At 53.6% G+C, this 27,220-nt stretch overlaps 1 protein-coding gene across 1 annotated transcript; it reads left to right on the top strand.

Moving 5' to 3' along the window:
• Positions 1-3,992: 3,992 nt before the first annotated feature.
• Positions 3,993-16,975, top strand: AARS2 (alanyl-tRNA synthetase 2, mitochondrial). Its single transcript, XM_069487598.1, has 22 exons — positions 3,993-4,232; positions 5,061-5,252; positions 5,830-5,975; positions 6,197-6,364; positions 6,873-7,017; positions 9,065-9,210; positions 9,430-9,538; positions 9,931-9,969; positions 10,073-10,184; positions 10,603-10,736; positions 11,176-11,320; positions 11,920-12,092; positions 12,211-12,324; positions 12,423-12,563; positions 13,245-13,382; positions 13,493-13,602; positions 13,756-13,864; positions 14,167-14,289; positions 14,501-14,611; positions 15,212-15,295; positions 15,410-15,520; positions 15,948-16,975. The coding sequence occupies exons 1-22, from the start codon at positions 3,993-3,995 to the stop codon at positions 16,110-16,112; spliced, it is 2,955 nt and encodes a 984-aa protein (XP_069343699.1). The 3' UTR covers positions 16,113-16,975.
• Positions 16,976-27,220: the final 10,245 nt, after the last annotated feature.

Here is a 27,220-nt window from a genome sequence, read left to right as displayed (position 1 = left end):
AGAGTGGTGTGATCAGAGCTCACCGGCAACCTTGAACTCCTGGGCTCAAGTGATCCTCCTCCTGCCTCAGCCTCCTAAGTAGTTGGGACTACAGACCCGTGCCACTAGGTCCAGCTAAATTTTTTTTATTATTATTTTTTGTAGAGACGGGGTCTCACACTCCTGACCTCAATCGATCCTCCCTCCTCGGCCTCCGAAAGTGCTGGGATTACAGGCGTGAGCCACTGCGCCGGCCACCACTACAGTATTTTAAAATGCATAAGGATAAACCCCTAGCACTGTGACCCTCCAGAGTCCACTAATCCTTGAATTCCCGATCCCGGCCGGCTCCCAACCGGCCATCCGCGTGCCCCGATGCCTTCGCCAGGTTCCCACGTGCACCGCTCCCTTCCCACGCTGGTCCGCAATAACCTCGCGTCGCTAAGCAACAGGTGGACGCAACCGCCACCCTCCCTCTCTCCCCTAAGACGCCGGGGAGGCGGGAAGGCAGCGAGCACGCACGCGCACCGCCAGCCTCCGGCCCCACCCGGGGCTCCGGGCTTGCGCCGCTCCTAGGAGAAAGGGGAGAACTTAAGGGTGCCCAATCCTTAAGCCCTGGGAATAGGCAAAAGAACGCCTCCTAAAGCGTGTGTCCAGACTCTCCTCACGAGTCTTCTACGACGTCCTAGTCACTCAAGCTGTGGTCTGGTGGACTAGCAGCAGCAACAGCATCACATGGGAGCCTGCTAGATAGACATGCAGGATTTCGACCCCACCTCAGACCTACAGGACCACTGCCTGCATTTTGAACGAGATCCCAGGAGTTCCCTATGCATATTAACGTTTGACAGGCGTTGGCTGTTTTCACAACCCACATAAGGCAATGCCACCAATAAATACATCAAACCAGGAACACCTCTTGTAGGTAGAGTGAATTTTTAACTTAGACGCTACAAGAGAACCTTTATAAGAGGAAATTCCCACCGCTGAGTTCCCTAAGCTCAGTAAGGGTGAAAATTCCTTCCTGTCCTCTCTGACCATCAGTTCAGGACAGAATGCATCATTGACCTCTAGTTCCTGCTCTCAGAGCCGGTGGGGAAACCAGAAAAGACAATTTCCACTCCCAGAATAAAAGTGTTGCTTCTTTCAAACAAGGTGAAAAAGGGGGTCTCAAAGAATGGGTGCCTTGGACCTGCCAAGATAACTAGGTCAACTGGCAACATGAGGGAAATCCCAGGTCCAGGGAAGACAGAGCACCACTGTCTTTAACAACAATGTGAGCCCCAAAACGGTGCTCACATAACCCAGCTGAATAGCCCCCAGAAAACAGACCCATTTGCATTTTAAACACCAAAATGAAATTCCTACAAACACCAAGACAGTGGATCAGTACTCCTGAGAGAATTTCACAGGTCAGTAACTTCCCTGTCTGGTGAGTTGTCTCCACCTCCGTCTATCTTGGGAAGCTGCAGAACTTAAATTTAACTTCCTCATCAGATGACAGTGGCAAACCAGAATAGACACATCCCAATCCTGCAAGAACCACTTTGCTTCGCTGGGAAACACTAAACAGAAGAGATTGACTCACCAAAGAACATCACTTTTTTTTTTTTTCAGCCAGTCAAATTTACCAGTGGGGGGTTGTGTGCCAACTTTAGTGACACTAATGTTAATAAATTCTCATAACCCACTACCATCAGACCAGCCAGAACATCACATTTAAAGAAAAGAAAATGATCATTTTTTTAATGGCAAGGACAAAATAATAAGATGGGGGAAAAATGTACTTCAGACAGAAAACAGCTAAAAATTTTTTTCTAAAAATCCGCAATACATGCTACAACACGAATGAACCTTGACATTATGTTAAGTGAAAGAAACTATTCACAAAGGACCACATATTAAAAGATTCCATTATATGAAATGACCAGAATATGCAACTCTGTAGAGACAGAAAATAGATTAGTGGTTGCCTAGGGCTAGGAGGGATGAGGGAATTGGGGGTTAATGGCTAAAGGATTTGGGTTTCTTTTGGAGATAAGGAAAATGTTCTAAAAGTTATTGTGGTGATGGATGCACAACTTTATGAATATACTAAAAACCATACAAAGTATAAAATTGTGTACTTTAAATGTGTGAATTGTATGATATGTAAATTATGTTTCAATAAAACTGTTTTAAAAAATTCATGGCTCCACACTAGACCCACATTAGTCTAAAACATGGAGTTCCTACTATAACACAGACTTTCTGGGCAAAACCTGAAAAAAAGTTGATGTCAGTACCGGGTAGAGGCCCTGCTAGGTTGATATAGCTACACACTCCCTTCTCAGTTTGGGAAAGAATTTCACAGTCTTGTCTCAAGATCATCAGTCTCACAGAAATCCCCATCTGGCTGTAGGTTCCTGTTCCAGAAACACTGGAAAAACCAGAAAAGCCAAAACAGGCAAAACACACTTTTAAAACAACACCTTTAATCTGCGTGGGCAAGGGGAGAAACAAGGGATCATAGGCTAGACATTAATAGACTGTGTCAGAATAGGAAGTTGAGAATTTACTACTGCTGTAGGAACTCAAGTCCAAAGCAGATCACACATTCCCCAAAGAAATCATGTTTCAAAAGTCCTCAAATAACATAACATACAAAGAATGGTGGCTAAAAGAGACATGGGTGGCTAAGGCCTTGTTAGTGACCACACTGTCCTCAGCTGGGCTACCCCTATTGAGCTTTAACCTTGGCAAATTCTCTGCTCTCCTCCCAATCTGTTTTTGTTTGTTTGTTTGTTTGGGGACAGGGTCTCCCTCTGTTGCCTGGGCTGAAGTGCAATGGTATCGTCGTAGCTCACTGCAACCTCAAATTTCTGGGCTCAAGTGATCCTCCTGCCTCAACCTCCCAAGTAGCTGCAACCATGCCTGGCTAATTTTTCTATTTTTTGTAGAGACAGGGTCTCGTTGTGTTGCTCAGGCAGGTCTGCAACTCTTGGCTTCAAATGATCCTCCCACCTTGGCCTCCCAAAGTGCTGGGATCACAGACATGAGCCACAGCACCTGGCCTTCCCAATGTGTTTAATTTCCCAAACCAAGGGTAGCGAGCATTATGAAAATCCCCATGAGGATCCTGGCTGCACCCACAGGGCCTCTGTTGGCTACAGGGTTGGTAACAGCTACAGCTGTGACCATGGAAAGACAGAAGGGGGAGATGAGACAGGTATGTCTCTTATCTTAAAGCAAAACACACAAAATCTTAGGTCATTGGGAGGATCAGAGAGAGAGAAATCTCTGTAGCTCTCAGCCAACAGCTTGGTCCTGCCTGACAACCTGGATTCTCTCTAATCCCCAGGCAAATTAAAGACTAAATATCTCAAGTAATTAATACAGTAGATGCTGTTTGGCTTGTGTGTCTCTTATAGACTCCTGCTTTACTCCCTAAGGACAAAACGGCCACCTCTGATGCCAAGGACAAAGGGCACTGGCACATGCCTAGAACAGTGCCTAGCACATAGTAGGCATTCAATAAATATTTGTTGAATTTCTCTTGAATGAATGCTGACATTCCCTTGGCACTCTCTGCCTTCGTCCCTAGCCTAGAAAAACACACATGAAACACACACACACACACACACACACACTAAGTTGAACCCATACCTGTTCATTGCAACCCCATTTGTAACCTTGCAAAATCAATGTGCATAACAATTACTGCTAGAATATAGATTTCAGTGGGCAGGGCATTTTGTTAATTGTGTTACTAATGTACCCTAAACGCCTAAGATAATGCCTGGCACATAGCAGGTCCTCAGTGAATATTTGTTTAATACCAAATGAATTAAGGTCCTATTATGTGCCAGGCGCAGTGCTAGGCGACTTCAGGTGGTGTCCCCTTCCCAATCACTTCCACCCAGGCGGCGGCGGCGGCTGCCCTGAGTCCTCCAATCGCCAGGGGCCGCTGTAGGAAACGCCTGGCTTCCTTTTCACGTCACTCTTTGACCCCGAAGTCACTGCCCGGAGCCAAGATGGCAGCGTCGGTGGCAGCCGCAGCCGGGCTGCGGCGGGCCATTCGAAGGTCGCCTCCATGGCGGGGCCCCAGCCGTCGGCCGATCTCATCCAAGCCCCCTCCAGCCCAGGCTTCGGCCGTGCGGGGCGCCTTCCTGAGCTTCTTCCGGGACCGCCATGGCCACCGGCTGGTGCCCTCCGCTTCCGTGCGGCCCCGTGGCGACCCCAGTTTGCTGTTAGTCAATGCAGGCATGAACCAGGTCGGGGCTGAGTCGTACTGATCGGGGGCGGGGTTTGTGAGTTTTCCGGTGAGAAAGGCGCTGCAGGATTGGGCAAAAGAAGCAAGGGGCGGAGCCCATAGACTTTGGGGAAAGAGGGCAGTGCGTGGTTGGGCAAAATTATTGGGGGCAGGTCTCAGGGTATATATAATTAGGGCTTGGGGAGGGCTTGATCTGCGTGGGAATTTATGGACTGGGATTGAGTTATAGATTCAGGAACGGTAGGTTCGGAGTGCTGTGGGGGCAAACTGGTGGGGGAAGTCTAGTTTCATTTATTCATTCTTTAAATAAAGATAATTCATTCATTAAATGTTTATTGAGCACCTGCTATATGCTGGGTACTGTTCTCTAACCACTTACCTTCTCTAGACTTCCTTGTCCTTATCTGTAAAATGGGGGGAGAGGGTGGCGGGATAAGTTAACCTCAGAGGCTGCCCGAGCTCCTTACCAAATGCGGTCTCAGTTTTGTACCCTGAAGCTATTAGGTGTGTTTGAAGAAGCTGAGATGGAGGATGCCACCTTTCAATGCTCTGTTTCCAGTTACCAACACATTCCTCCTTCTTTTACCTTGCCTAATTTACTAGCAGAGGGTCTCTGATTTATGATTTATGTATCCCTTCTCTGCCCTCCACACACCACAGGTGGCTGTCCTCAGGTTCCCAGGTTGCCCCCATAGACCAAGACCACACTGGACTCTCAGGAGCAGTCAGCCTTCAGTCTGAACAGCCATCCCTCTCCCCACTCCCCTCCTTTCCCTTCCCTGAGGAACTGAGATATCCCTCTCTCCCTCCCCACTTTGTGTGCCTCCAGTTCAAGCCAATCTTTCTGGGCACCGTGGACCCACGAAGTGAAATGGCAGGCTTCCGACGGGTGGCCAACAGCCAGAAATGTGTGAGAGCCGGAGGACGCCACAGCGACCTGGAAGATGTGGGCCGAGACCTTTCCCATCACACCTTCTTTGAGATGCTCGGCAATTGGGCCTTTGGGGGTGAATATTTTAAGGTGAGTCTCTAGGGAGCTGTGGAGTTAAGAAAGGGTTGAAATGGTCAGTGATCAGCCAAGAAAGGGGTCAAGGTTAGTCCTGTCTTCACTCTCCTGTCTGCTTAGGCAGGGCCCCATATCAGATACCGAGGCGATGTGCTAGTTGAGCATGTGTAAGAGGAATTGTATCTCACTTCTCAATTGTATCTCAAGGGCTTGTAAGTCCCTTGAGGGCAGAGACTGCCTCCTGTGGAATGGCTGGTCAAAAATTATATGAATAAATGGTCAGACAGTAATGCTAGCATCCTAACTGGCGTTAAAAGTTACCCCAGGCTAGGCTCGGTAGAGGATTTCATGAAGAAGGTGGGACTTGTTCTGGGACTTCAAAGAAGATAGGGTTTAGAAGAGGGGGAAAGCTTTCTGGGCAGGAAAAAACTCAGAGGCAGAAATGGTCATGGGTTATTCTGGGAACAAGATGGGCAATGGGAATGGTTTTGTCTTAAGCTGAGGGCTGAACTCACATGGCTTGACTGGCACTTCAGTAGGGCCGCCCTCTCATGCACCCTCCTCTCTCCACCCATGCTCGTTTCTGCTGCAGGAGGAGGCTTGCAGCATGGCCTGGGAACTGCTCACTCAGGTCTATAGGATCCCTGAGGAGAGGCTCTGGGTCTCCTACTTTGGTGGTGACCCCAAGGCAGGGCTGCACCCAGACCTGGAAAGCAGGGACATCTGGCTCAGCTTAGGGTAAGTCAACCCCCTCTTTATGTCCACTCACAGAGGACAGGAGGACTAGAAAATAGAGACACCAGCACCGGTCCTCAGAGTCTCAGCATATCCCAGGATACTGTGGGGCCAGCCCTATTCCTCTTGCTGAGCTGGGACTTGAAGGAAGGGTTCTCATGGCAGAAAGGGTCACAGCTTCTGGGTCCGTTCATCTCCCACCACTCACCTGCCTTTCTCCCCAGGGTGCCTCCCAGCCGTGTGCTTTCCTTTGGCCCACAAGAGAACTTCTGGGAGATGGGGGATACTGGTCCTTGTGGGCCCTGTACCGAGATCCATTACGACCTGGCTGGTGGGGTGGGAGCCCCCCAACTGGTGGAGCTTTGGAATCTGGTCTTCATGCAATACAACAGGTAATGGGGTGCTGAAGCAGGAGGAGAATCCCTAGCTGGACGTGGAAAAGGTGGCAGTCAAAAGCCTCGGATCCATTTCTTATAACGTCAAACACTTAAATGGTGCTTACTGTGTGTCAGGCACATTTCTAAGCACTTTTCACGTAATAACTGGTTTAATCCTGGTCTTTGCCTGTGACAGTTTAAACAAGTCACTGCTGCTCTCTGGCCTCTTCTCATATGATGAAGTTGAACTTGATGATCTCTAGGATTTCTTCTCTCCTTGACATGTCTCTTTCTGAGGGCAAAGAATTCTGTCCCAGAAGAGGATGTCAGCGTTCCAGGCAAGGGCCTGAATAAGGGATGAGGGTAGAGATAGCCGTTTATGAGAAAGGACAGGACCCAAGGTCACCATCATCTGATGCTGGGGGAGGGGAGCACACTGCCTGTCTTGTTCCTCCCACTGTCAGCCCCCTTGGGCCTCTCCTCATGCCCCTACTCCTCTCCTTGCACACCTTCCCCTGGCCAGAGAGGCAAATGGAAGCCTACAGCCCCTGCCCCAGCGGCATGTGGACACAGGGATGGGCCTGGAAAGGCTGGTTGCTGTGCTGCAAGGCAAACACTCCACCTACGACACTGACCTCTTTTCCCCACTGCTCAACGCCATACACCAGGTGAGCCTGCCTCTTCCCTTCCAGAAGCCCCTCTGACCTCCCCGTCACCAGCACTCAGTCCCATTGCTTTCCATCTTTGTTGAGAATCCGAAGTGTTCCCGGCATCTGGGGATAGTAACCACCCAAGGATCCCGGGGTGTCAAGCATGAGACTGGGATTCATTGCTTATCATTTACTGTTGCTCCTGACACCTTCCCTCCTTCACTTACTCAAAGCCTGCTTTGTGTTAAGTTCTTTGTGCTTGGTACAGAAGACACAGCAGTAAGCAGAAAAGAAATCATGGAAATTACATTCTAGCATGAGAGGTAGGCAAAAATAAATGTGGTAAAGAACAAGATAGTAGCTTACAGACTGTGAACAGGCAGTAAACTTGGGTGATAATAATTAGGAGGAAGTGGGATAAGAGGAATTTTAGAAAAGGTGTTTGCAGAAGGCTCACCAAGGAGAAGACCTTTGAGCTGATACCTGAAAGAGGAAGACCCAGCCACAGGAAGCTCATTCCAGGCAGAGGGGACAGCAGGTACCAAGGCCTTAAGGCAGGCAAGGGTTTAACATGTGTCAAGAACAAAAAGGCCAGCTAAAGTAGAGTACAGGGGAAGTAGTTGGAGTGTGTGCCAGTTAGCTTTTGCTGCATAACTAACCACCCTAACACTCTGTAGCTTAAACCAACAACCATTTATTCAGCTTACGTGTCTGAGGAAAGCAGTTTAGACTGGGCTTAGATGGGTCATTCTTTTGGTCTTGTCTGAGCTCACTCATACATCTGTGGTCAGCTGCAAGGCAGGTCTTCTGAGGCTTGGCTGGCTGGCAGTTTGGGGAATTGGGGGTGACTGGGCATGTGTCTGTCATCATCCAGTAGCTATCCTGGGCTTGCCCACATCACAGCCGGGCAAGCTTCCAAGAAGGAGAGCAGAAGCTTAGGCTCAGAACAGTGTTGTTTCCATTACATTCCTTTGGCCAAAGCAAGTCACAAAACCAGCACAGATTCAGGGGATGGAGAAATAGATTCTGTCCCTTGGTGGGAAGCAGCTGTAAATTCATATTGCAAAGTGGCATATGCACAGGAAGGGACCACTTTTGCAAACAATCTACCATAGAGAGGAAGGCAGGAGTCCAATCTTATGGGGCCTTGAAATCCAAAGTGGGGCTTTTATTCAAAGTGTGGTGAGAAGGGCTCTAAGTGGGGGTGGGGGAGCATGATCTAACGTATACCTTTAAAACCTCCTCCTATTGCTATGTGGAGGATGAGCTGGAGGGACACAAGTGTAGAAGCTGAGAAACCAATTGGGAGGCTATTATCAGTCCAGGCAAGAGGCCATAGGGTGTGGCTTCAGCTGGTGGTTGAGGAAGTAGAGAAAAGTAGATTGATTTGCGAGATCTCAAGGAGGTAGAAGCAAAAGAACGCACTGATGGATTGGATGGGGAGGGGAAAGAAATCAAAGATGTCTCCCAGGTTGTTGACTTCAGCAACACAAATGACACGACTGCTTACTCAGATGGGCGAGCTCGGGGAAGAGACAGGTTTGGAGCTGGGCGAATCAAGCTCTCTGTTTGGAGCACTCATATGTGCAGCCTCCCTCCATTTCCCCCGTAAAGATGGTAGAGGCTGGAGCAGGCAGTGGAGAACTCTCAGAGTGCGACAGGCCTGGTTTGAATCCCAGATCTGCTCCTGGTGAGTGGTGTGGCCTCCTCTCACTTAATTCCTCTGACCTCTGTCTCCTGCTCTTTAAAGCAAGCATAGTAATACCTCCCAGAACCAGCTGTTTGGGGGTTAGATGTCACGTTGGGCAAGTATCTGCCCCATTATGATGGTACAAATTCAGTAAACGGTCACAGAGATGGTGATTGTTAGAGCCCACTGTGAGCCTGCGAGGGCAGGGACTGGTCCCGCATCTGTGAGGCTTCTCAGCCTGCAGTCCAGACTGGAACGGCCATTCTGGGTGCGTTTGGCTTTGGGGCTGAGGAGGCTGTAAAGGTGATAAAGAGAATCCCCCTGGGCCAGGTCAGGCAGGGCCAGCAGCCGTGTCTCCTTCTCTCCTGCTTTCAGGGCTGCGGGGCGCCGCCTTACTTGGGCCGGGTAGGGGAGGCAGACGAGGGGCGCACAGACATGGCGTACCGCGTGGTGGCTGACCACATCCGCACCCTCAGTGTCTGCATCGCCGACGGCATCTTCCCTGGGATGTCAGGTGCCCCGTGAGTCTGGAAGGGCTACAAAGATGGCAGGGGCTGCTGGGTGTTGCAGGGGGGAGGAGGGAAGGAAAAGCAGAGGTGGGTCAGGTTGAGCTGGTAGGAGGGATGGGGAGGAGAGAGTTATAGGGTGGGGGCACACACCCTGGACTTTGTCCTCCCCGCTCCCCATTTTGCTGACCAGGGGCTGCTGGGGGTTCACGTCTGGGCTCTGAACCCCTCTAGGCTGGTTCTTCGTCGGATCCTCCGTCGCGCTGTGCGGTTCTCCGCAGAGGTCTTGCAGGCCCCACCTGGCTTCCTGGGCAGCCTGGTGCCTGTTGTGGTGGAGACGCTGGTAAGGGCAGAGCCTCCTCCCTCCTCTGGGCCTCCTGGCACTCAGGGAGCCTACTGCCGAGCCCAGACAGTACCCCTAGGCTGGGCACCAGGGCTCCCCACTCTGAGTGTCCAGCCCAGCGTCCTATTGGCAGGCTGAGAAAGCTGTACTTGCTCGCGGGAAACAGGGAGTCTTCCAGAGCCTCCTTGCCCAAGTTGCTGAGCCTTTGACCTTGGGACCCCCTTCTACCTATAACCCGTCTACGGGGAAACTGATTCCCCATTTGGGTTCCTCCCCCTGTCCCTCAGTGTGTCTGAGCCTCCAGGGCAGGTGTCCTTGGGGAGGCCCAGGGTGGGGAGGTGGAGAGGGGCTGGTCGCCTTCCGCACCTCCTCATCCGTCACCACCTCCCCAGGGACAGGCTTATCCGGAACTGCAGAAGAACTCAGCCCAGGTACCGGGTTCACAGAGGGCAGGGAGGGGCTGATGGGAGAGTTGTGGAGCGAGGCCCTCCCTCCAAGGAGACCCAGCTCCACTTCTGCCACGCCTGGGTCCAGATAGCCAGCCTGGTGTCAGAGGACGAGGCGGCCTTCCTGGCCTCCCTGCAACGGGGTCGGCGGATCATTGATCGGACCGTGAGGCGCCTAGGGCCTTCAGATGTGTTCCCTGGTGAGTGGGGTGCCCAGCCTGTGCTCCAGGGGCTTGCTCCCACCCAATGTTCCTCTCTCCCTGTACTCTCCCTCCAACACCCAGAGCCCTCTGTAGCAGGAACACCACCCTGCCTCTCCCCACTCCCACCACCCTGCCAGCTAGCCCTGCCTCTGCCCGCTGTCCCTGCTTTCCAAGATTGGCGTCTTGGCTAGACTGAAGCCATGTGCCCAGGGAGTACCTTGGACTGCCCAGGGTAGTCCAGGCTTTGGGTCATGAAGCCTGAAAGTGATTCTACTTCTGGGACTACCCAGTATGGGGAGGGGGCATTTGTGCTGGCATCTGGTGGCTTCTGTGTGGTTAGAAAAACCCTGGCCTTAATTCTTCCTCACTTTTCTCCCCTCCCCTCCACAACATTCTTTGTCTTCCTTCCTCAAAGCTGAAGTGGCCTGGTCCTTGTCACTATCTGGGAACCTGGGGCTCCCCCTGGACCTGGTGGAGCTGATGCTGGAGGAGAAAGGGGTGCAGCTGGACACTGCTGGGCTGGAGCGGCTGGCCCGGGAGGAGGCCCAGGTACAGGCTGGGGCACCCTGATGCTGGGCTCTGTTGGGGCACATCAGCCCCTTCCCCAGCCCTGAGCTCCTGGGGGAGGAGCTGCAGCCATTGGGAGGAATCAAGAGGCTGACGTAGGGTCTGTCCCCTCAACTATGAAGGTGATAGACAGGCTTTCCAAAACCTCAGGCCACAGCTTGTAGAGAGGAACACTAGCCGGCAGTGGGCTAAATAGAAGAGCAGACGCCAGCACAGCGTCCTAGAGGGGGTCCCCCAGGGGCAGCAGTGGGCAGGGATGGTTCACCAGCCAGCCCAGGGTCTCTAGCAGCCGGCCAAGCTCGGAGGTCTTCCAGAGAGGGCTGCAGGGTCCACACAGCTGTGTGACAGGGACAGGGCTCTGTGGGGCTCAAGTGCCATTGCGTTCTCTGTGCACTCTTCCATACACACACCCATCCCACAGCATCGGGCACAGCAGGCTGAGCCGGTTCAAGAGCAGGGACTGCGGCTTGATGTCCACGCACTGGGGGATCTGCAGCGCCGAGGGGTGCCCCCAACTGACGACAGCCCCAAGTACAACTACTCCCTGGGACCCAACGGGGATTATGGTGAGAGCCTGGACCGAGGCCAGTAGCCACAAGCTTGACCATAATTGGGAAAGACATCAAAAACAGTCGCTATTGGCCGGGCGCGGTGGCTCACGCCTGTAATCCTAGCACTCTGGGAGGCCGAGGTGGGCGGATCGTTTGAGCTCAGGAGTTCGAGACCAGCCTGAGCAAGAGCGAGACCCCATCTCTACTAAAAATAGAAAGAAATCATATGGACAGCTAAAAATATATATATCAAAAAAATTAGCCGGGCATGGTAGTGCATGCCTGTAGTCCCAACTACTCGGGAGGCTGAGACAGGAGGATCCCTTGAGCTCAGGAGTTTGAGGTTGCTGTGAGCTAGGCTGACACCACGGCACTCACTCTAGCCTGGGCAACAAAGTGAAACTCTGTCTCAAAAAAAAAAAAAAAAACAGTCGCTATTAATACTTGCCCCCGTGCATTCCCCAGGGTAGCCACCAGGGGTCGCTGCAGCCCCCAGCTGGAAGTGCCCCCAGCCCAGTGGCTGTTGGCCTTGAGGCACAGGCCCACCTCCCACCTCCCACCTCCCACCTCCCCAGCCCTTGCCCAGCACTGATAACCATTCTGCGCCCTGGCAGAGTTCAGCACCTGCGAGGCCCAGGTGCTACAGCTGTATACAGAGGATGGGACAGCCGTGGCCTCCGTGGGAGAAGGCCAGCACTGTGGCCTCCTCTTGGACAGGACCAACTTCTATGCTGAACAGGGCGGTCAGGCTTCGGACCGTGGCTACCTGGTGCGGGCAGGGCAGCAGGTGAGTGTCCCTCCCCGCCTCCCCGGAGGCTAATTTTCGTGGGAGGCAAGCCTGAGCCTGCATGGGAGGGAAAGGCTACAGGCGGTCACTCAAGCGCCTCGGCCCTGCCCTTCTCCAGGACGTGCTGTTCCCAGTGGCCCGGGCCCAGGTCTGTGGGGGCTTCATCCTGCATGAGGTGGTAGCCCCCGAGTGCCTGCAGGTAGGGGACCAGGTGCAGCTGCATGTGGATAAGGTGAGGACCCGTCCCAACTGTGCTTCATCCCCTGGAGCTCCCTCACTGTCCCCACCCCCGGCCCTCACCCAGGACCCTGGGTGACAAGAGTGTTTCAGGCCTGGCGTCTGGGCTGCATGGAGAAGCACACGGCCACCCACCTGCTAAACTGGGCACTGCGGCAGGCCCTGGGCCCTGGCACAGAGCAGCGGGGCTCCCACCTCAATCCTGAGCGGCTGCGCTTCGATGTGGCCACCCAGGTGAGCTGGGCACAGACAGGCTTCCTGTGAGGTGACAGCCTTAAAGAGAGATAGTCTCATATGGTGGGGGGTCGACCAGTCTGAGGGCCAGGGCTCTGGGCACAGCAATGCCAGCCATCCACTATGGGACCTGGGGCAAGTCCCTTCCCCTCAGGCTCCTGTGCCAGTGAGGGGTCAGTCCAGAGGGTGTCTGGGTCCTCTTCCAGCTCTGATGTTGTAGGATTCGGAAGTCTTCCAGCAGGGGCCCTCCCTTCCCCTCCAGCCACCCACCTTCCTTGCTCCTGCTGGCACCCGAGCCATTCTTGCTCAAACCGGGCTGCCCTTCCCTTCTCTAGCACCTGTCTCCTTCCCGTCCTTGCTGACGAATCCCCACCCCACCTGCCTACTCCTTGCTCCTGCATCTCCCTGTCCTGTATTCCTCTTCCACGGGGCTGCCCCCTGCAAGCTCCCTGTGGACAGAGCCTTCTTTTTGTTTCTTTATCAACTTTTCATACCTGGTGAAAGGTTTGCAGCTTCCAATAGGCCCAACTCCCAGGTGGCTTTCTAAGGAAAAGAATTGTCTGCTCCACCACTAGCTACTGTTCTAGAACCTGGGGATAGTTCAGTGAACTATTAATGTATCAGGTGCAAGCGCGGGGCTGACTGCCTGGCGGTCTGTCCGTTTCCTCCCCACCCCACCAGGCCCCACTGAGCCCGGAGCAGCTCCGGGCAGTGGAGCGCACTGTGCAGGAGGCCGTGGGGCTAGATGAGGCTGTGTACGTGGAGGAGGTGGCTCTGGCACTCACTGCCCAAGTCCCTGGCCTGCGCTCTCTGGATGAGGTAGGTCGGGGGAGCCCTTCTGGTGGAGATCACCTGCCCACTTCGGGCATACCCAGAGGCTTCCTCCTCCTTCTCTGGCAGTTAACGGGCCTGTCCCCTCTTGACCTCAGGTATACCCAGACCCTGTGCGAGTGGTGTCAGTGGGGGTGCCCGTGGCCTGTGCTTTGGACCCATCCTCACATGCTGCACTCCAGACCTCTGTGGAGCTATGCTGTGGGACGTGAGTCACTCCTTTGTGCTGCCCTGGCCCTGGGGCCCTGGATCCCCACCCTTCCTTGGTCTGTGGGGGCACCAGCCCGTGGTTTAGGGTTCAGGCTTCTCCCTTCTCTCCCATCATCCCCCCTGACTTACTCCTCCCTTCCCCCTCCCATAGGCACCTGCTACGCACAGGAGCTGTGGGGGACCTGGTTATCACGGGGGAACGCCAGCTTTCCAAGGGCACCACCCGCCTGCTGGCCGTCACAGGGGAGCAGGCCCAGCAGGTCAGCACACCACTGGGCCCGGGAGACTTCTGGGTATGGTGGGGGGCCGGGCACACACGGCTGACACTCTCAGGCTCAGGGATGCCCAGTAGCAGAGCAGAAGTTTATACACGCTCACCGGTGTGGCCAGACCAACTCTTGGCAGTTGGCGTCTGCTACGATTATTTGGTGCTGGTGCCTTGATTGGTCCTGATTGTTAAATTTTTCTTATTTGGCCCCAACCAGCAATGGGTTGAGAGTCCCTGTCCTGGAGAGGCGAGTGTAAGCCTGGCAGCCTTGACCATCCTGTTCCCTCCCTGCAGGCCCGAGAGATGGGCCAGAGTCTGGCCCAGGAAGTGGAAGCGGCTGCAGAGAGGCTGAGTCGGGGCAGCCGGGATGTGGCGGAGGCGCAGCGGCTATCCAAGGACCTGGGACGACTCACTGATGTGAGGACCACCCTCACCATGGTGTTCCCCCGACCCTCTCCTGGCGCTGTTCCCTCCCCCATGCCCTCCTGAACTCTCCCAGGCTCCCCAGCACTCCGGCTGGATTGGGCTCCAGCTGGCCCAGATGGCTGTCTGTAGGGTGGCCATGGTCCCTCCCTCGGTGGCTGTGGCTCAGGGAAGGGCAAGGGCGATTCACTGCTTCTGGCCCTAGGCTGTGGACACCACCACAATGCCCCAGTGGCAGCGGCGGGAGCTGCAGGCCACACTGAAGGCGCTGCAGCGGCGTGCCAACACTGCCGTCCGCAAGCTGGAGATGGGGCAGGTAAGGGGGTTGGCTGCACCCGCGTGCCCAGAGACCCTCCAGCCTGCAGGCTGGGACATGGGGGCGAGTCAGAGTCTGCAGGCTGCGTGAGCACATGGGGATGGGGTGGGTGGCAGCTTCTTCCTTCTCCTGCCAGCTGGGAGCCATCACCAGGCCATTCCCCTTTTCTCTTTCTGCCTAACTGTGTCTGTCCCCCAGCTCCCAAGTCTGGCTCAGACTGTCCCTCCAGGAAGCCTGCTGACTTGATTAACACCATTCAACCCTAATTGCTCCTCGACTGTGGGTCCCCTTCCTCCCGCCTCCTCCCAGTCCATCTGTGCTCCGACCTTCCTCCTTTCACCTTCAGCGACCTGTTTGTAGGGCCCTGGAGCTATGATGACAGGGAGGAGGCAAGGGAGGTGAGGAAGGACACAGGTGGGACCCAAAACAAAGGCCACCTAAGGCAGAGCCCCTGCCATTTCTGCTCAGAGCTGATGACTCCTGCTGGGGGAAGGGAAGAAGATGGGAGGGATTGCTGGACTGGGGCCCAGTTCAGACGTGGGGGCTACTTGGAAACCTGCCTCTCAGCCTGACCCCTCTGCTGTCCCTCTGGCCCCACAGGCTGCAAAGAAAACCCAGGACCTGCTGGAGCGGCACTCCAAGGGGCCTCTGATCGTGGACACAGTCTCCGCTGAGTCCCTCTCAGTACGTGCTGCCAGAGGGAGGCTGCCCTAGGGTCTGGGGAGGACAAAGTCCTGACGGGGAGGTCGCTGGGAGTCCGGGAAGCTCCAGGGTCACCATCTGCCCTCCCTTGCCCAGGTGCTGGTGAAGGTGGTACGGCAGCTATGCGAGCAGGCTCCCAGCACGTCCGTGCTCCTACTCAGCCCCCAGCCCGTGGGGAACGTGCTCTGTGCCTGCCAGGTGGCCCAGGTGAGGGAAGTGGGGTGTAGCCACCACCCCACTCATCCTGGTCCAGCTCTCTGATTCCACATCTTCTATTCCTCCAGACAAGGGAGCCAGGGCTGGGCAGAGGTGATTTATGAGGACACTCTAGGATAGGGATAAGGCAGTCTCTTGTCCCTAAAGACAGCCCCTCACCCCCAAGAAGGCACCGTGAGGCTCCCTAATTACCACCCGCTCTCCAGCCTCACATCCTTTGTGAACAAATAGCAGACAGTCATCGACATCCACACACACCCAGCCCAACCCTTCTGCTGTCACCTCGCCTGACTCCCCCAGCCACGTGCTGGGCTGGGGAGGGGTGCCATCAGCCGGGACTCCACTCTCAAGGGTACATTGAGTGGATGCTGTGAGGGAGGGCTGCTCTGCATCACTTCCCTTCTGATTCTGTCCCCAGGGTGCCACGCCCACCTTCACAGCAGAGGCCTGGGCGCTGGCAGTGTGCAGGCACATGGGGGGCAAGGCCTGGGGCTCTCGAGTGGTGGCTCAGGGCACCGGAAGCACTGCTGACCTGGACGCTGCCCTCAGCACAGCCCGAGCCTACGCCCTCAGCCAGCTCTGACCCAGGCCCATCCGGGGACCCACAGGGACTGAAGGCAAGTGCCGGCAGCCCGAAGGAGCCAGCAGAAACTCCCTGCGGGCTGAAGCGAGGACTAGTGGCTGGAGGCCGAGCAGCTGAGCCAAACAGGCCCACCTGGGCCGGGCCCTACGTGACACGAGGAGATGTGGGCTGGGGAAGACAGAAGTGGGCCCAGAGACACACAACCCCCCTTGGAGAATGTGAAGACAAGGGTGATTTTAAAAAGTATTTCATGGAGGATAGGAATCTCCAGAAGTTTCTTTTACTTTAAAAAAAAGGCAGTTCCAGCCAGGAGTGGTGGCTCTCACCTGTAATCCTAGCACTCTGGGAGGCCAAGGCAGAAAGATCGCTTGAGGTCAGGAGTTCAAGACCAGCCTGAACAAGAGTGAGACCCCATCTCTATAAAAAATAGAAAAATTAGCCAGGTGTAGTGGTACACACCTGTAGCCCCAGCTACTCGGGAGGCTGAGGCAGGAGGATCGCTGGAGCCCAGGAGTGTGAGGCTGCAGTGAATATGATGATGCCACTGCACTCTAGTCTGGGCAACAGGGTAAGATCTTGTCTCAAAAAAAAAAAACAAAACAAAACAAGCTTTTGTCCTCCCAGCAAGCTGGAATGGGTGCCCCATCACCAGTCTGATGTCTCACACTGGCTAAAAGGCCACCAGGATCCAAATCAGGACCATCCTCATTGCCATGCGTGCTCAGATAGGCTCCGCATGCCGGGCTGCCGGAGCGCTCCCAGGCTACCCAGGTCCAGAACTGTCATGTGAAAATCAGTACAGCAGGCCAGACCCTCTCCAGTGTCACTTATTTTATTTCATTAACAATGACTTCTTGTTTTAATTAAAGCTTTGCTGTTTTGTTAATAAATTGAGCGACTGAGAATATGGCAAGCACCAAACGGTCAACAGTCCTGCCCATATAGAGCTTGTTTCTAGTGGGGGAAACAGCAATGAAGAGCTAGAAGAGGGTGTCAGTGATGAGGTCTGTATTGAAAAAGTGGGAATGGGGATCAGGAGGCTGGGGATGGTGTTCCTACCTCGCCAAGAGGTGGCATCTGAGCAGGAAGCTGGGAGGTGAGTGTGAGCCCTGTGGCAATCTGAGGGGGAGCATTCTGGGCTGAGGGAGCAGCCTGTGCAAAGGCCATGGGGTGGGGTGCAGAGGCCAGTGCTGCTGAGCAGTAACCTGGGATAGTGGCAGGTGATGGGGTCAGAGAGAGAGCAGAGCTCAGATAAACCATATGATTTTTAAAACAATTTTTATTTTAACCTTGTTTTATTGATGAGTTAATGGACCTTCTGAGATGTTCACTTATCCAAGGCAGCCAACTAGTAGTCCTCAGCACAGCTGAAATTAAAGCTAAGCTCTGCCTTCCAGTGAAACCTCCCACCGCCCCAGCTGCCTCTCCACTCCTAAAGGACAGCTTCTTTTTTTTACTAGCCAACTCCCTGAAGTCTGTCACTCTTACCCTCCAGATCAGGGGCATCAACCACATCCTGTCATGCCAGGGTGGAAGGGAGTTTGGCACATGGCTTGGTCTGTGTGCAGGAGCACTGTGGCGGCCTGGAACTGTCCTGCCTCTAGAACCAGACATCAGCCTAGAGAGAGGTGGAAGGTGACCTCCCGCAGGGTTTGGGGTCAACGGGAAGCCCCAGGAGAGTTCCAGTGACTCCTGTAGATGCCCTGGAGAAAGTCTTTCCACCTGTCTGTGTGCAGTGGCTCATGCCTGTAGTCCCAGCTACTTGGGAGGCTGAGGCAGGAGGGTTAATTAAGCCCAGGAGTTTGAGGTTGCAGTGAGCTATGACGATGTCACTGCACTCTACCCAGGGCGACAGAGTGAGACTCTCAAAAAGAAAAGAAAGTCCTTTCACCCTCCTCATCTTCCACTGACACTTCCTGGACCATCTTCTCAGCCCCCACCCGACCACCTAATCACTTCCCTACGAAAGGTACCAAGAAGGTCGGCTGGGCAGGATGGCTCACACCTGTAATCCCAGCACTTTGAGAGGCCCAGGCGGGAGGATCACTTGAGGCCAGGAGTTTGAGATCAGCCTGGGCAAGACTAAAAAAGATGATGACACCACTGCGCTCTAGCCCAGGCAACAGAGTGAGACCCTGTCTCGAAAAAAAAAAAAAAAAGATACCAATCCCCCACCTCCCTCAACAAAAAACCCACCCATTGTTGAATAAGCCCCCAAGAAACACAAAGCAGGCTGCAGAGTTCCAGCGGCCCCGCAGAGCGCTCTCCGCACCGCCGATTCCAAGGAAACGTCCCGAGGCAGGGCCTGGCCGCTTTGCGCGCCACCGAGCCGCGTGCCCGGGCGCAGCAGCAGCAGCAGCAGCAGCGGCAAAGGGACAGTCCTCCGCGCTGCAGCCGACTCCTAGGAGCGGCTGGGGCGCGCGCCCCTCCCCCACCCGGCCCGGCCCCTGGCGACGCTGGGCGTCCCTAACGACCGGCGCCGGCAGCTCGGGATTTGAGCGAAGGCGAGCGCCTGGGCTCCGGGAGCGGGTGAGGCAACATCCGGGAGAGGGGACACCCGACCCCCGGTTTCCCCTATCGGGCCCCCTCACACCCGCGAGGCCCGAAGCTCTTCCAGCGCCCTCAGCCCAAACAGGCCGAAAGCCCGCAGGCGGCCGTCGGCTGGGCTCCCACATTTCCCGTGGCGGGGAAGGGTGGTCTGTACCGACAGGAGGCCTCCCACCTGCCATCCACTTGAAGGTGACCTGTGCCTCCTCCCCCACCACAGTCACTGCGTGCAAACTGGCCCAGAGGCTGGGGGTCCCCGTAAGAGGAGAGGGTGTCTGGGAAGGGGGAGGGTGAAAGGGGGACTTGCATCATCAGCAGGTCGTGGAGGAGAGTGGCCCTAAGCTCTGGGGCCCCAGTCTTCTCAGAAAGGCTGTCCCATCCCCCGCTCCTGTGACTGCAATCCCTCCTGCAGGTCCAAAAGCTTCTTCTCATCCTTCCCTCCCACCACACTGCCGGTTTCCCTTGGTTACCAAGGGGGAGCCCGTGCCTCTTCCCCCCAGGTAGGATGGGGGAGGGACCGGTTGGCCTTTGGAGCTCGGCTTCCTTGCTGGGGTGTCTGAGCAGGAGGTAGGGATGAGGGGCGGGGAGCAAAGCCTCAGAGTCCTTTTGGCGACAAGAGACCTAAGTGGGCAGGAGTCGGGAGAGGGCCAGTCCCAGGGGTTGTGATAAGTGAGCGACTTAAGTTGCTTAAGTGAGTGTGTTTCGCTGAGCCAAAGACCACGCACGCTGGGCCTAGGCTCGGTCAGAGACACGTTTTGCCCCTCTTCTTGTGAGTCCATAAACTGGGAATTCCCAACTGGGGAGTGACGTGCCCCGAGGTACAACATGGTGGGCATGAAAGAGATCAAGGCAGGGGTGGACAAAAGCCCAGGCCCCTGAGGACAGATGACTGAGGAGGGCTCTCCTTAGGGGACCCTGGGTTGGGGGCAGGGTGCTGGCTAAGAAAGCAGACAAGCAGGTGGGAGAAGTGGGTGGGGAACCGGAGAGCTCTGTCAGGCTGGCTCTCACCCTGGGACAGCTCAGAGGAAGTGTCCGTGGGCACAGAGGTGCCCCTGGGCTGAAAGAGGGCCGGGTGCCCCGATTCTCGATTCTCGGTTAGGAGGAAGGGAGGTGAGACAGTTGAGGGCCAGGGCTGTGACAGCAGGAAGGTGAGAACACTCCCACACAACATCTACTTTCCCTTTTGGGCAGGTGGGAGGAGCCTCTGCCCAGAGTGGTTAGATTTAACTGGGGACGTGAGGATGGAGAAGGCCTGAAGACCCCCTCCCTGAGGAGGGAATGTTCATGGAAGGCCCAGCGTGAGCCTCGGGGCAGGAGAGCACAACTCTACAGAATTCTGTCGCGTCTCTGTAGGGCCTCACACTCCCCGTTGTGGAAGTTTCCTGTGCCCATAGTGATTGTGGGAAGAGAGCCAGCCCCAAAGGGGGTAACCCTGGGTTCTACACTGGTGACAAGAAAGCTCATGAGCTGGAGGAAGTAGAAAGCCCACTAGAAAAGTGCTGTGAATGACCCAGTTGGCAGCAATTTATAAGCAACCCATGGAAGTAACAGCATCTCCTGGAAGTAAGAGAGGATTTAATTTGAGGATTTAATAAACTTGTGTAAATAAGGCATCCTAACATCCTCATCATAATATCTAACACATATCTTGAATGCTGGCTCTGGGCCCAGCACTATATGAAACGTCTCACACACATTAGCTCCTCAATCCTCTGGATGATCCTACCAAGTAGGTACTATTATTTACCACCCCCATTTTGCAAATGAAGAAACTGAGGCTTAGTGGGGTTAGATGACTTGCCCTAGGTCTCACAGATGCTGGGAGCCAGCGTGGAGATTTGGCCTGAGGCAGTGCAACTTCTGAGTACCCAGCCAGCTGCTGTCCTGCCTCCTGCTATGTACATGCTATTGAGGGCCTGGCGCTCAGTAAATCACAGCTATATATAGCCAAGGATATATAGTTCCCAGAACACCTGCCCACCAGATACAAGCCATCAAAAACCAGGACAACCCTGGCCAAACTGGGGCATCTTGTCACTTTCTATTACCTGTGCTTGGGCATGTACAGAGCAGACTTCAACACCCAGTGCTTTGAGTTAGAGCCTGGTGTGAATGTTGTTCCCTGATTGTGATTGCAGGACCCTGGACCCTGGTCCTGAGAACACGGAGTAGGGGCCTGGGGGGAGGAGAATTGACCTTTTGCTAGGGATTGTGGCCCTGGATTGGAGACACAGCCATGTGAAGGCTCGTGAGGCAGGTCCCAGAGAGATAAAAGTCCACTGCACATGTCCTCACTCTCCCGCTTCCCCCTCTGAGGGCAGGGAGTGCCCTTAGATGGGGACACCAGGCAGTGGCATAGGAAGTATTCACTCCTGGTGGCCTTGACCTCTCTGGAATGTCAGAATTCCTGCCCCAGAGAAGACCTAGAGTCTTGAACATGCTTCCAGTCTTCAAACTCTGGGATTCTCTGACTGACCCACAGACTCCCCAGGGAGAGAAGATTCCAGACAGGAAACTGAGCCCTCTGCCACTTCTGGGACTGCCCTCTGTGGGCCCTTGAGGAATGTCGGGATGCCCCTGGGCCCCCAGCTAATGGGTATCTACTCATCCCTGCAGACTCCCAGGGAAGAAAGTGTCACCTACTGCCACCTGGAGCTGCAGATGGTGGTTGCCAGGCCGGACTAAGGCCGACCTGTGCAGTCAGTGCAGTCATCCCAGCCTCCTGCCTCCGTTCCCCTGGGCCCACCCCCCACCTTCTCCCCGCTCAGTGGCACCTTCTCCTTGCCCCTTCCTAACTTTGCTTTTGGATCTGAAACTCATTCACTGAAGTGTAGAATGAAAAAATATATCTATCCCTCTTATTATATATAAGGTATAGTCATATATATTATATAAGTAATCTCTGCATGCTTAAACTGTCTGAAATAGTAATAGGACGTCTACTTTTTGTAAAGTTTGGTTCAATAGTGTCAGTATACATTTCATAATTTACTATGCTTTTTTTTGACCTAAAATAATGAGATGAAATTTTAGAAAGCACCCCAAGATTAACATATGGACATATGCACACATATATGTAATATTAAGATTTTGTTTCTTTTACAGGGAAAATGCATTTTAACATAACCGGGATGAAAACCTTCTCAGGGCCCTGAAATTCCCATAGAAGGGTGCCAAGGGCCCGGGAGCTCTCTCAGCCCAGGGAGGCCCTCCCACTTCCCACGGAGCAGGAACATTCTTTCTTCTCTCCTGGTGGAGGGTGGGAAAAGTGTGGGGAGGGGGACACATGGAGTGGCTGTGGAAGGGCAGTGTGTCGTGGTGAGAGGCAGGAGCCCTGCCCTCGGGCCCTGGCCCCAGCCCTCCTAGGTGTGGTAGGGCCAGTCCGCTCTGGTCATCAGTTTCTTCACCTGTGAAATGGGGCTAAGGAAGCCCACCCTGCCTCCATCACAGGGCGGTTGAAGACTCAAATGAGAAAATGGTTCTGAAAGGACCTTGTAACTGTTAAATGCTGAACAGTTGTAAGTGATTTACGCTGTCCCATCCCTGGAGGGATGGGGTCTGAGGCTGAAGACTCAGTGTGGTCAGGAGACGAAGCAAGAGGCCCCAGGAGTGAGATATCAGGCCCTGCAGGTAATGACCTGGGGCCTTTGACCCTTCTCAGCTGTCCCATTGAACTACTTCTTCTACTTATTCAGGACTTTTCTCATAATTTCATTCATCAAACTGTGAGCTATCAAAATGGTCAGGACCTTTTGGTCAAAAGGGGCAGAAACTCAGCTCTTAGCTTCAGCAAAAGGGACTCGTTAGAAGACTGCCAACTTAGCTCTCAGAGCTGCGGGAACTGCCAGGAACCAGGCAGTTCTGAGGGCCTCGGGGACTAGGAAGGGACTGAAGCTACCAGGTGCTCTATCTTTCATTCTGCTGGCCTCCTCCAGGCTTCATTCCCTCCTGCTGCAGACAGACTTTGTGCGTGTGGAGGGAAACTACTTCCGGCAGAGGGCATCCATATCCTTCAAGGACACGTGTCCTTCTGCCCACCTTCACTTGGACGGATGCAAAGAAGGACTCTGATTGGCTTGCCTCGGGTAGCCCCACCCCGAGCCAATTGCTCTGACCAATAGAATGCTCCTGTTGGCCAGAGTCTATTATCAGCGATTAGGGAGGCCCCAAGTACCAGCTACCCCGCCTAAAGCAGGCCTGGCACTGAGCTAGCTAAGGATGAAAGATAAAAATGAGCAGGAAATATCCCCTGCACCGCAAGGAGCTCACAGTCTAGTGTGAGTGTGGGGAGAGGTGGGCAATCAGATCACTGAAGTGACACAGGTACTGGAAGGGGCAGGGTCTGACAAAGGGAAGGGTTGCTTTGAGGGGTGGGGGACAAGAAAGGCTGAAAGGCTTCAGAGAGGAAGTAGTGCTTGAGTTCAGACTCAGAAGACCAATGGTGGTCCCTTTCCCAGGCTGAGTGGTGGAAAAGGCATTCCAGGCAGAGGGAACAGCTTGAGCAAAGGCTGGGAAGCATGAACAGTGTTCCAGATGCAAAGAGTTAATTCTCAACAGAGCGTCTAGTCACGGAAGGCCTTAGACTGAGTTGAAGCCAGGTTTTACCCAGGGAGCTGGTGAAGGGCTTACACAGAGGCCTGCATGGCAGCTGTGCAGAGGCTAAATGTAGAGGACCAGACTGGGTGCCAGAGACCAGTGCTGGACAGCTGAAGCTAAGACCCACACAGACAACTGAGGCCCTGGGCTAGGGCAGTAGCAGGAAAAGAGAGCAAAACTGAACTGGTCATTAGATGGCAGGGCTGGAGTGGGGGGCTGAAGGAGAGAGGTGACTCCCTGGCTTCTGCATGGATTCAGTTTGAGGGACCTGGGAGACATCCCAGTGGACCTGAGTCTGGAAGTCAGAGAAGAGGCGAGAGCTGGAAGCCATCAGCAGGAGTGAAGTGGGCGACCATGCAACCTCCAGCTCCTGGGCTCAAACGATCCTCCTGCTTCAGCCACCCGAGTAGCTGGGACTACGGGTGCCAGCCACCACATCAGGGTAATTTTCTATTTTTTGTAGAGACAAGGTCTCGCTCTTGCTCAGGCTGGAAGACTTTTTGACAAAGAATGGTCAGAAGGTAGGAGGAGAGCCAAGAGAGTGGCATGCCCAGAGGTGATTACCACGGGCAGGGGTCAGAAGTGTGACCTGCTAAGGGAGGGGCCATACTTTCTGTCATCTTTATTTATAACACTAATACAGGGAGGCAAGGAGTTAGCTTTGCTCATTATCCTTTAAATATATTTTGTTTTTTATTGCATTAGTTTTCTAAAATAGATTTTTAAAAACATTTGGAACTAAAATCCTCCTTAGAAGAATCCTTTGCATCTGGTAATAATTAGCTTGTCAAAAATATTTTCTCAATATCTATTTTTAAAAACTCGAGAGACTATTAACTGGAAATTATCAACTCTGACCTTATCATACAGTTAATGTTTTCAACATTTGCCTTAAAAATGACATCAGAGGGCTGGGTGCAGTGGCTTATGCCTGTAATCCCAACACTTTGGGAGGTCAAGGCAAGAGAATCGCTTGAAACCAGGAGTTCAAGACCAGCCTGGGCAACATAATGAGACCCCATCTCTACAAAAATTTAGAAAATGTTTAAAAATTAGCTGGGCATGGTGGTGTGCATTTGTAGTCCCTGTTGCTCAGAGGATGAGGCAGGAAGATCACTTGAGCCCAGCAGTTCAAGGTGGCAGTGAGCTGTGATTGCACCACTGCACTCTAGCCTGGGTACCAGAGCAAGAATCTGTCTCTAAAAAAAAAAAGAAAAAAGAATGACATTGGGCTTCATGGTATGGATGTTTCTGCAAACGTTGAAAGATGGTAGGGGCTCGTTTTTCTGTCAGCCATGCACATGGCAGCCATGTGATGCGAGGCTCTGCCCCTTCCTTCTGAGGAGTTGGTTCAGGGCCCTGGTTCATGCCCCTGGATGGGTCCCGCTGTGTCACGCCCAGAGGCAGGCTGCAGGCATAAAACAACAGCAAGAGTAATTAAGACCAAACCTTAGGAAGAGCTGCCAGGACCTGAAAGAGTGAGGCACTGGACAGTGAAACTAGGGTCACCCCATCGCAGGGGCATCCTGCCTGGCCCTAGGTGGGGTTTCCCAAGGTGTGGCCTCCCAGGAGGAAGGAGAAGGGACTGCCTACCAGGATGGTGAAGCTGGGTGGTGGTGTGAGTAATGCCAAAAGAGCCAACTCCAGGGCGACACCCGGGAGTAACCTGGGGTTCCACCTGCCAAGCCTGGTCCTGCTCCCCTGGGTGTGGCCCACAGATGTCCTGGGACATATCTGGAACCAAGGAAAACAACAGAATGTTTTAGGCCAGAACCTTGGAAGCAGCTAGGGAGCCCAGATGCAGGGCTGGCAGGAGCAGGCTGGCCTGCTGCCTCTGACTCCCTTCCCTTGCCTCCGTCCTGCTGTCTGTGCGGCCCCCAACACCACCACTGCCACCTCGCCTTTCACCTCCCCCCTGGAAATAAGGAAGGGACTCAGAACCTCACACTCATTCAAAGATACCATCTCAGGTCAGCACTCATGAAGCAGGTCTCCAGGGCATGGCGTCCCACCCCTCGGACCCCTGCCCCCTTAGTGTCTCCATGCCCCACGTGCCCCTCCAGTACCCTTCACAAATATTATCAGTATTAATCCAGCATATCTCAAAGGAATCTCCACAACAGCTCACACAGGAAGACACTATTATCCCATTTTACAGATAGGGAAACTGAAGCTTGGGTAGGTTAAGTAACTTGGCCAAGTGCACACAGCAAATAACTGGCAAAGCCAGAAATGCAGAGTCAGCTGGTGTCTCTAGGCAGCACCCGCTACCAGCCCCACCCTCAGTCAAAACATCATTAGTCAAAAAGCACGTGGTTATCCCACAATTCTGGACACAATCTGTTTGTGAATTTGCATTTCATTTGCATAAGGGATGTCACAATACCTAGATATCTTCCCCACACTGTCCCTCTCCCCGCAACCCCCTCTCAGCCAGGCTTTTCCTCCTTGAGATGCCTGGCGGGCTGGGGAGCACCATCTGGTCCCTCCCTCTGCCAAGGACGCCTTTGCTGGTTCAGAGTGTTCCTTCCCACCGGCCACTGTACAGTGCACCGAGTCGGGGTGCAAATCTGAGGGGAAACTGCCTGGACGAGGAGCTGAGTGCCCGGCAGCCCCATTTCCTCCTGCGGGTCTCGGGTCTCGGGGCAGGGAGCCTACAGCAAGGGGGCAGGAATGGGCAAATGGGGGAGGGTCCCCAGACCCAAACACATCCTCTGTCTTGTCTTCAGCCCCAGATTTAGCTGCCTTCTCGCCTCCCACGCCTGCCGCTGCTGTCTGGAGTGCCAGGAGGCTGGGAGAGCTAGCAGGAAGACTAGGATAGGGAGATGGAAGGGAGGGGACCCAGAGCTTGAGCCCTCTGGGCAGGAGAAGAGGAAGGTCCTGGCACCCTGGGCAGGGTGTGGGTCTGCTTCCCTTCCCCTTTCCCTCTCACCCTGCACTGTCCAAAGTGGTAGCCCCAGGGTTCATATGCCTGTTGACCCATCGGATTTTGAAGATTCAGTGTGAAAACAGATATAAAATATCTCATTAATGATTTTACATTGATTGTATATTTAAATGTTAATAGTTTGGACATACTGGGCTAAATATAAAATTAATTTCACCTGTTTCTCTTTACTTTTCTAATGTAGATACTCAAAAATTTAAAATAGCTTATGTGGCATGCATTTTGGATTGCATTATATTTCTGTTGGCCAGAGCTGCTCTCAACCCTATCCTCTGGATCAGGCAGTTGCTGTTCTATAAAATACTTGGTGCAGGGTCCTGTTTTGAACTAAATAAATGTTTTTTATTGTACATGAGTCTTTTGGCAATGCACTCCCTGACCCCAACCCTCAGAGGGGCAGTAAGTACAGTGTAGGGTTCAGAGCATGAACTTGATAGAAGGAGACAATCCATCTTTGATATTTATAATCTGTGTGACATTGGGCAAGTCAATTAACCTCTCTGTTCTTCAGTTTCCCCTCAGAAAAATAGGACTAATACAAGCTCCTATCTTAAAAAGGCTTTTGTGAGGACAAATGAATTAATAAGCATAAAGAACTAAAAAGTGTCCAAAATTGTCTAAAATTTTGGGCTGCTCCTTGCTACAGTTTCATGTGTGGGATAATATATTATGCCTTTTGGGTGCATTATTTTATTCACTCTTCTAAATAATCCCACTGGGACTGTTACCTCATTTCACAGAGGCAGCATCTGAAATTCACAGAGGTTCAGTAACTTGCCTAAGGCCACACAGCCAGTGGGATTTGTACCTGGATCTGCTTCTCTCTAGAGATTGACCCTTAAGCACCACTCTGCACCACCTCCCTTGGTAAATGCCCACCAAGACCCTCGAAAGTAATACGTCTACCCTCTTTCTCTTACTCCAGGTCCCCAACTGCTTCACGGACGTGCCAGTGTGAGAAGCTTCCTGTTGCAAGGTCACCCAGGGGCTACCTGTCCCTACATTGCCGACCCCCAGC

The sequence above is a fragment of the Eulemur rufifrons genome, chromosome 15 (genome assembly GCF_041146395.1).
Source record: "Eulemur rufifrons isolate Redbay chromosome 15, OSU_ERuf_1, whole genome shotgun sequence".
Lineage (NCBI taxonomy): Eukaryota > Metazoa > Chordata > Mammalia > Primates > Lemuridae > Eulemur > Eulemur rufifrons.
This window is presented reverse-complemented; position numbering and strand designations above follow the sequence as displayed.